Source organism: Monopterus albus, unplaced genomic scaffold, assembly GCF_001952655.1.
Source record: "Monopterus albus unplaced genomic scaffold, M_albus_1.0 scaffold28.1, whole genome shotgun sequence".
NCBI lineage: Eukaryota > Metazoa > Chordata > Actinopteri > Synbranchiformes > Synbranchidae > Monopterus > Monopterus albus.
Window position 1 is genome coordinate 3,113,960 of NW_018127908.1, and position 10,175 is coordinate 3,124,134.

Genomic DNA, 10,175 nt, shown 5'->3' on the forward strand with positions numbered 1-10,175 from the left:
TGGAGGTGATGAATACAGAGACATTCTGCCATAAATCATAGCAAAATGGACAATCCCAAAATAAATGAACAGTAGTTTCTTCTGAGGCATTACAGAAAACACACGGTGTATTAATAGACCTATTACATCTTGTAAGATAATGAGCAGATGGGTAAAATCTGTGAATTAACTTAAAGGAGACCTCTCTTATTTTATTACTGATCATATATCTAAAAGGCAATAAACATACTTTATCCCAGCAAATGTCTGGAACCAAACTATTCCAATATGATATAATCTATGGCATAGACACTACATCCTGTTGAAAAATAGCCCGAATAGCTCGATTGTTCTTCTTTCTTATTGTTTGTGAAAATTGGAAAGTACTACTGGGATTTTATTAACATTGTATTGACAGAGCAAGGTAAATTTTAAGCCACCAATTTTAGAGAAAACACAGTGAGGGAATATATACCAGATAGATAAAGGAGATTTCAAATAAGATTTCAGCCAATTGATTTTAAAGGTGTTGTTTAGGGTGGTAAAATCTAATAAGTTAAGGCCACCATTTCCATATGTATTCATCATTACAGATTTTTTAACATAGTGTATGCGATTTTTCCATATAAAGTTAAATAATGTTTGATCAATTGATTTAAGTATTTGCGGATTTAAGTATAAGGATTGAGCTGCATATGTTAACCTAGAGATTCCTTCTGCTTTAGAGAGTAAGGCTCTACCTAAAAGTGAGAGGTCGCGTTGAAGCCATTGATTAAATCTTTTCTTAACATTCTTGAGTATGGGCTCAAAGTTGAGGGAACATCTTAAAGTTTGATTTTTGGATATAGTAACACCTAAGTATGTAACACTGTCTTTAACTTGTATTCCAGAGATATTAGTTAGATTGCAGTCCTTAATAGGGAGAAGTTCGCATTTTTGAATGTTAAGCTTGAGACCAGATGCTTCCGAGAAAGTTTTAATTAGATTAATGGCCTTAGAGATTTGGGAACTGTCCTTCAAGAATAAGGTAGTGTCATCAGCCAGTTGACTTATTATAATCTCTCTGTCTTCAACTGTAATTCCTTTGAGATTGTTGGATTTTAGATGGTCAGCAAGGAGTTGAGTAGCCAGTATAAAAAGGTAAGGAGATATGGGACAACCTTGTCTGATTCCCCTTTTTAAGTCAAACCTAGGCGTAGTTCCATATTTTAATTTAATCGAGCAATTAGCATTGTTGTATAATGTTTTAATTGCATTGCAAAAAAAAGGACCAAAGCCGAATTTTTCAAGACAGCAAAATATAAAGTTGTGGTTGAGAGAATCAAAGGCCTTGTAAAAGTCGAGGAAGAGAATAAAGCTTTCATCTTTAATTAGATAAGAGTAGTCTAAGGTGTCTAATACTAATCGAATATTGTTAGATATATGTCTGTTCTGCATAAATCCTGACTGAGTTTCACTAATAACGGAGTCTAGGACAGCTTTAATTCTTTTAGCTAATATAGAAGCCAGAATTTTATAATCATTATTAAGAAGACATATGGGACGCCAGTTTTCTAAATTGAGGGGATCTTTTTTTGCCTTGGGGATTAAAGTTAATATTCCTTGACACATAGTCGGGATAAGAGAGCCATTCTTGATGCACTCTAAGTAAACTTTGTGTAAGAAGGGAGCAATCTCAGTGGAAAATAGTTTGTAAAATTCTCCAGTTAATCCATCTGCACCTGGACTTTTATTGGATTTGAGGTGATCAATCGAATAGGTAACTTCATTTAAACTTAATTCTCTATCACATAGCTCTTTTCCAGAGTCTGAGATGTTTGTAGTCCCTGTTAAGGAGTCAAGAAACTGGTGAGTAGCTTGCTCAGAATAGTTAGAGGTATATAATTTACTATAAAAAGACTGGCAGAAGTGAGAAATTGTTTTTGGGTCATCTGTTATATTGCCGTTAATTTCAAGATGATGAATACTGTTTAATTTAGAGCGGTGCTTTTCTAACCTAAAAAAGTATGCTGTGTTACTTTCTCCCTCCTCAAGCCATTTTAATCTTGACCTTACAAAAGCACCTTCTGCTTTAGATTTATAAATCTCATCTAATTTAAGTTGCATTAGAGACAAATTAATTTTATCATCGTCTGTATAAGTGGCAGGATATTTATTTAGAAGAGATAAAATGTTTTCTATTCAAGTCTCTTCTTCTAATCTTTTAGCTTTAGCTAAAAATTTGCCAAACGATCTCAAATAACAGGCAGCCTAATAAAGGATTTCACTGTTTTAGGACCATATGTACTTCTTTTCGTGTGGCATTGTCGCCCCCTACTGGTGAAAGTAACTAACACTTGACAATACAACTTTCCACAGCTGGATGCCAACTGCCAACTTGAGATTTTAACTCTCTACTGATACACTATTCTAGTCGTTATTACCTCCAGTTTTCAGCTGTCTAAACATTATCTGTCAGGAGAGACCAATGCTTTTACACAGAGGTGGAAATTAACTAATTATTTTTACTCAAGTACTGTACTTAAGTGCAATTTTGTGGTATCTGTGCTTCACTTAAGTATATTAATTTTCTGCTATGTCATAATTTGACTTAATATCATACAACATGTATATTGCACTGAATGAGATTAATAAAACAAAATAAGTTTACTCATAATACTTTATTGATCCTTGGTGTTCACAAGCTACTCAGCAGTATGCAATGTACTTCAAATTATAACCACATTACCAACTGTGCCATTCTGCACATTCCTTTATTTATTTTGGCACTTTTGAGGTATTTCTGCTTTTACTTAGGTAAACAATCTGAATACTTCCTCCACCACTGCTTTTACAGAATCTGAATGAGGAAGCAAATAGACTACCTTGCATTTTGTAAGTAGCCTACAAGAACAAACCAGCTCCATATCAATATTGGTTAAAGCAGCAAAGCTAAAACTAATTCCCTGTTCCAATTTAAAAAAGAAAACAAGTTCATTGATAAAACACGTGTTCATGTGAAACTAGACTGGGAAACCACCTGTATTGTAGCCTCTTGCAGCGTAGGCGATGTATGACATGTAGGCCTAGATTTTGGGCAGCCTATCTGTGAACACCCCCCTTATAAATTCCTTCTTTTGCACACTAAAGCCACAACAAAGCAGTATCACATTTACCTGTCTTGCATTGTCTGGTTTTATGGTTTACTTGTTTTTCTATTATTCACATTTACTGCAGGTATAATCTGCAGCTAATTTGGAAACTTTCCAGCTTTCTGTGACAGTTTAACAAACAAAGTGATGAATGTAATGACCTCATTTTGTACATGAAAACTACTTTCCATCCATAGTTAAAAATAAACAATAAACTGAATTGTCTATAGGTGACCTGGAACACATTTGCCATGTGAAGCACTGTGCAGTGGGTTTTGGTCACCTCGCATATTGTATCTGCTGCAGACACCTCATCCTATTCAAGCTGTAGTGTGGCAGTCACATGCTGCCCTATATAGAACAACCAGGAAGTTAAACCAACTGGTGCCTGTGGTATAAATGTGTGGCCAGTGTAAATTTGTCAGTGTATAGCAGCGGGTAGCAGCACTTCCTGTTGATAATGTGACTATTAACAGTACAAAGCTGTCAAATGGCATCCTTTCTCTGTAAAAGTACCACTGTAGCTGCCCATGTTATCGACTGGCTTCTTTATGCATGCTCCAGCCCTCCTTTTTTTTTCAGCTGCCTGGGTCTTGGTTTGCAGAGATGTTGAGGAGGGAAGTGGTGACACTGCTGCAGAGTGATCTGGGTATTCCTGTCATGTTCACTGGCAGAGATGAACATCACTGCACCCACAAATTCAGGTTGCAAATTGCCTGTCATGTCTCCAATTTACTTTCTCAGGTGAATGTAACCTAACAGAATCCCTCTCCTGTTCTGACTCTGTTGTCTCTTTCTTCCCCTTGGGGTTTTCTTTCCTTGACAAGCTTTTCAAGAAAGGTTGCTGTACTCGCGTCCCTTTTTTTTTTTTTTTCTGACAACTGGCTCTCTCATTTGTGTCTGATAGGTCCTTCAGCTTCAGAATCAGAATCAGAATCTGCTTTATTGGCCAGGTGTGTCGTACACACGAGGAATTTGATTCTGGTACATCGACTCTCAATGTGTATGTACATATCCCCATGCAAGGGGCAAGTAAACAGTAAACCAGCATAAGGCTGTGTAATATAACAAAATAAGCAGTATTAACAAGCAACAAACAGTGCAAAATAAGCAGTGTAAACAATGCAGACAAAGGAATGCTCGTTAAAATGAGATAAACAGGATGTTAAGGATGGTGTCTGGACAACCTTTTGTAAGGGAGACAGAGACCCTGGGCATGCCTAGTGTAGCCAGTCCTCCTCAAACTCTCAGTACAGCTGAAACAGTTCTGAGAAATGATTTACCTTAATTTGCACAAGGTTGAGACAATCATGTGTAATACATACATACACAGTACTACCACGATGGATCCGGCGCACACCACAGTCTCTGGGTCTGCTGAGATGTTTCACTAGTAATCAAATCTGCACACCCTGGACTGAACAGTAAGGCAATGTTACTCTCAAAGAAGAGGGTCAAAAAGCTGACATCTAATTTTATGTGTACTTCCTCAAAAAGAAACATGACAATTGTTTTTTTAGATATGAAATTATTAAATCACCAATTTTAATTAGTGTGAAAACATTTCCCCACTCTTTGTCACAAAGGACTTTGTACTCTCCAGTAACAATTGCCTACATATAGCCTATCTCCCCGTGATATTCCACAGGGCTATAGCTAATTTTGCTCTGACTCAAAGCATTTATTGTCATGTGCACAGTAAGGAAACGTGTTCCCTGTTTTAGGGTAAAGTATTTTCTGTCATTAGGCCAGAAGGCTGGGGATTTTAATATTCCAACATCATGTCTAAAACCCCGGTTGGGTTTAGCCCACACCTGTCCACCGCTACCTCTATAAGCAAACTACAAATCCCAGCATTCAACAGCGGTAGCTTGAGCAGCAGTGCATGGTTTGCTCGGACGCGGAGCTGCTGCTTTCGCTTCACTACAGCGGGTTTGGGAAGTCGACAAGCCGGCGGATAAGCAGTTTTAAACAACGAGAACTCACATCGTGGCGTTTTCTTCTCGACATTGTTTTTCCAGACTTGTTCTTCCACCATGGGTAATGGCATCAACAAGGTATGGTCTTCATCTGTTACGTGCGCTTTAGGCTGGAGTTCACACACAAGTGGTCCGCGGTGTTTGGAGTGTAATGAAAGAGAGGATAGTCGTCATCGTTACCAGTCTTTGAGACCTTTATCAAAATGAAAAGTTATGTCTGCTAGTGAGATTTACATAAGCCAGTGGATTTAGATGCGTCGTATCCAAAAGAATAAAACATACACCTTATTAACTTAAGTAGTCGAATCATTAATATTTTATAGAGGCCTAGGCTATATTTCACCTGAATGTTTTTTTACGTTGTCACATGATCCGAGATTCAGTTTTGAACAGCAGGCTATTATTTATAATTCTTACTTCATGCTTTCAGGCTGTCATCTGAGTCAGCTGTTTCAACTTCTCACAACTGTTGTACCACTTCACTACATCAGTGATGCTTTGACCACAGCTGCTTCAAATGTTCTTACAGTATTCTCTGTCCTTACAGGTCCTGCCTGACTTGTACGTGGGAAATTTCAAAGGTATTTATGTCATTTTGATTTGATTTATACAGTATGACTACACATATCAATGTCTTGTTATTTGTCTATGTCAGATGCAAGAGACAGAGAACAGTTAGCCAGAAACAACATCACACACATCCTGGCCATTCATGACAGTGCATCTCCCATCCTCCAGGTGAGAGGCTCTTCATCTCCTTGTTTTAGCATCCCTGCCCCCATTGAGACCTTTTTGATAAGTCAGTAGAGTGCACATGCCTCGGGTTCTGACACGGTCCATAAACCAGTCTGTCAGGTTGTTCAGGAAGACGTGACTTCGTGCTCAGCATGCTGCTTCCTGAACAAACAGTTGTCAGCCTGGAGTGAGTAAACAATAAGCAGGAGAGTTTCTCACTCCTGTGATTTGTGAAAAATGCCAGTCAATATCAATTTGTTTGGTCAGTGTATCGAGTTATGTGCTTGTGTGGGTTTGAGAGTAGGTGGTTGGTCTTGTTGCAGCCATGTGGACATTTTTCTAGGCTGTTGATTTGATGTAAAGTTCTTCTAACACCCAGTAGCTTCTGTTCTCAGTTTTGTAGTTTTACTGCTAATCAACTGAACAGCTGCACACTTAGTACAGCCTGTGTTTAGTAACAGACGTACAGAATGTGTTATAAAACCTTAATAACGTTGCTGCGCAGTGGTATTTATTACCTGCTGTTTATTGAATTGTGTTTAATACATTAGAGCAAGTGACTGCTGACAGGTTACTGGAATACTTTGTCTCTCAGGAGATGACCTATCTGTGCATTTCAGCAGCTGACGTGCCCACACAAAACCTGTAAGTACAGCACAGCAACACAGCACACAACAATGAAAGGCTGAGGCAAAGAGAGTGTACCAAATCCATTTAAGGCTGCAATGTGTGGGTGTTTGAGGTTCATTTTCTTCAAGCTAAAGTGTAAATGATATGCTTTCACAAGCTCAACATTTAAATGTGAACGTCTTTTCTGATGACACCACCGTCACACGACTAGATTCAGCTCTTGGTGCATGAAGCACATGACATGTACCATTGTGTACAAATAACCGCAGTTGTATTTTACTGTATGCAATATGAGGAAGTGGAGTAGACAAATACAGGATCGTGCATGTATTAAAAAGGGATACCCTGGTATAGACACACATGCATTAAAAACACACATACACAAACAGTCTTCTATGGCCAAATTCATGTTTCAGGCAATCATTGCAAGAAGGAAGTCTCACAACTCAGTTTTGCACTTTTAGCACGATGGTTGGTGCTGTGCCTCTATTTATACACCCCTGCTCCCTCCACACACTCACTCACACATCTGGGCCTGCATATATGCACACACACCCTTACAGGCATATAGACACTAATTCCCCTTTCACACTTATTGCCTCAGTGTTAAAAAACTGTCATGCGAAGTATGACGCCAACTCAAACCTGTGATGAGCATCTCCCCATCCTGATCATCCAGGATGAGAAATGGAGGGGTTTGACAAATAGGTGCAAATTTGCCATGTAGAGGAAAAAAAAAAAAAGCTCAAAGTGTCAGTGAAGACAAGATAACAGCACGTAGCAGCACTGTTTTTCCTGCAGTTCTCGCTCTGTGGTTTAATGTGGTCATGACCTATTATAACAGTCAGTTTCTTCTGCTCCACAGGACTCAGCACTTTAAACAAAGTATAATGTTCATGCATGAATCCCGTCTGAAAGGAGAGGGCTGCCTCGTTCACTGGTAAGAGTGAGATTGCTTGTATTTTTACACGAAACAAGAGATGCTACATACAATAAGTAACTGAACAAGATGAGACTTCATCCAAGTACAATACAGTCATAGACCTGATGAATATAAATGCTTAGTGTTGAGCTAGAGCTGAGATCAACCGAGTGCACAAGCGAACATATATGTAACTGCTGCACTGAAGAGATTAAATGATAAGCAAAGTACCATTCTTGAACTTCCTCAAAACAGAGTACAGTACGAGGTTTAAAACCACATCAGGCTCGTGCAGTATGCTGACCAAATCTTCACAGGGGAAAGTTATATTTGTTTAAACTGAGTGTTTTCTCAGAAATATAGAGGAACAAGTTTTACACTGCCAAAGGCTTATTTACTTGTCCAAAGAATTCACTCCCCATGTTTTTTACCCTACACTATTTTCTGTAGTCTAGTTGGTGCTGCCTTAAATGTTACCTATTGTTTAATCCAATACTTATTACTGGGAATAATTTGGCTTTCTTTTTCTTTACTGTATTTACAGAATCTTCAGTTAAAATGTGATTTCCACCTCTAGTTCTCACACAGTATGTTTCAAGGATGTAGTTTGGGATTTGGACGGTAGGAACATGTCCCTACCAATATTTTAGGAAGACCGAAATGTCTCTACCAATATTTGAGCAAGGCCATGCGCATTACCTTTGATCATTACGATGATGTGCTTGACCTACTGAAAGGGAGGGGGTGATCTAAAGCTCACGTTACATGCAAATGCCATATCAAACCTATGCCATTGGTATGTTTACATGTAGACTGTTACTCTGGTTTTGCACATATTTAGGATATACTGTAACATCTACATGGAATATGGACAAATTGACTGGTGTCCCTGTTAACATGGGTTTTGTTTCTTCATATAAGTTTCTATCTTGGAAGAAAAGAGCAACAATTAAGCTATATTCTGTCATGATTCACAGTACTTCCTGTAACAGACTCTTATTTTGGTAGTCCCCTGCTTCCCTATCCATCCTCTCTGTGTCAGCTTTACCTGCCCCTGTCTCCATTACTCATACCCGTTTCCCATCAGTAACCTACCAGCCAGTATTTAGGCCCATTCAGTCTTCTCTAGTTCATCATCTGTGTCTTCACATTAGACGTCTTCCGGCTCCTGAATCCTGTTTTTCTGTTTGGACTTAGCCCTTGTTTGCCTCAGTTGTTTGCTTTTGGGATTTTTCATTTGTGGACTTGTGTTTCCCTTCCAGAGAACTGGTTCGTAGTCTGATCTCTGTGGCTGGTCTCTTTTGCCTCTTGCTTTATTCCCGTGGCCCTCGCATCTGATTTTTCTCTTAGTTTTAGTTAATGTTGTTGCTCATACCTTAACTAGCTACGTTACAAGTGCTACATTGCTCCTTAGTCAGATATCTGATCTGTGTTGTGTTAGTGTGCTTAGTTGTTTCTCTGTCTTAGTCCCGGTGTTGATCATTATCTGCTTCAAAATATAACTGATCTTATTTTCCATGTCTAACTTAAAGTGAAAGTACATTATACACCCATATCTAAATGATGATAATCATGTAGCCTGTCAGTTTAACTTCTTGCTTTATTCTTTTGCACTTCCCTCACCTTGTACAGTTTGGCGGGTGTGTCCCGCAGTGTCACCCTGGTGGTAGCTTACATCATGACAGTGACAGGACTGGGCTGGCAGGAGGCGCTGGCTGCAGTGAAGGTGGCCCGGCCCTGTGCCGGCCCCAACCTGGGTTTCCAGAGGCAGCTCCAGGAATTTGAGGATACTCAAGCTGAAGAGGTCAGTCCTAGGAAGCAAACAGCAAAATGAAGTATACGAGAGAATACGAATGACAACTGCATCACAGAGCCGACTCACACAGTACATCCACTACCAGTCACAATTTTGGACTGGTATTGTAATTAGTATTTTGTATGTTGTGAAATTCTTTATACTGTTTTTAACAGAAACCGTTTTTGTTTTCCTGTAGTTCAGAGAGTGGCTACGGAAGGAATACAAGGACAACCCCTTCAACGATGAGGCAGATATACGAGACTTGCTTTCCAGGGCACCTAAAGTCAATGGTGAGGAGTTGGAAAAACAGGCATCTACCCCGCCTAGAGGTATCTGATCAGATCTTCGATGAGATCTTTTGCTGCTCAACCTGGAGGGTTGCATCATCATGTGATGCGACAGTATTCTGGACTCACAGGACATGGAAGACTATTGTGCTTTGGAGTGGACTGCTATTAGGATGTTTATTGAAACTAAAATGATCCTCTAAATGTCATGGACATAAACTGGAAGAGACTGTTATGTACAGCACATATTTTTCTAGCACTGATGTTTCTGGTGCTGTGTGACTAATTTATAAATGTGAATTCAGTTTGTTTGTTTTGTTATGATGATTAGTGAAATAAAATGAGTAAAGTCAAGTGTTACTCTGAGCTTGTCAGTCGGTGGGCTGTCATATTTAAGGTGATGGAACACATTCTGTGATGTGTTCACATCTCATTTCCTGGTTGTCTTCCTGTTTGTCTTATGTGCAAGGGAGGTCATGCATGGTGGATTCCAAAACATTAAGATCATGCACTTTACTCACTGTCTGTACACAGTTGTTTAAAGGACTGTAAAGGAATAAATAATTCATTATTTTCAACACAATGAGATATCGGATACATTAGCCATAACACCATAGATAGCCGGACGTGTGCATGGATAGCCACTGGAGGGCAGTACTTCTAACAAAGTACTCTTAGTATTTTGCATCCAACCATGTCTCCTGTGACATTGGT

General features: G+C 39.1%; 1 protein-coding gene across 1 annotated transcript; it reads left to right on the top strand.

Annotated features, from left to right (window-relative positions):
* Nucleotides 1-4,985: 4,985 nt before the first annotated feature.
* On the top strand, nt 4,986-9,815 carry dusp22b (dual specificity phosphatase 22b). Its single transcript, XM_020595650.1, has 7 exons — nt 4,986-5,167; nt 5,637-5,670; nt 5,745-5,827; nt 6,420-6,469; nt 7,320-7,394; nt 9,009-9,180; nt 9,371-9,815. Exons 1-7 carry the CDS (start codon nt 5,147-5,149, stop codon nt 9,509-9,511), a joined length of 576 nt encoding a protein of 191 aa, XP_020451306.1. The 5' UTR covers nt 4,986-5,146; the 3' UTR covers nt 9,512-9,815.
* The last annotated feature ends 360 nt before the right edge of the window (nt 9,816-10,175 follow it).

Coding starts and splice junctions, on each gene's coding strand:
- dusp22b (XM_020595650.1), top strand. CDS start 5,147: ATGGGTAATGGCATCAACAAG. Junction 5,168..5,636: donor TGGGTAATGGCATCAACAAG/GTATGGTCTTCA, acceptor CTGTCCTTACAG/GTCCTGCCTGACTTGTACGT. Junction 9,181..9,370: donor AGGATACTCAAGCTGAAGAG/GTCAGTCCTAGG, acceptor GTTTTCCTGTAG/TTCAGAGAGTGGCTACGGAA.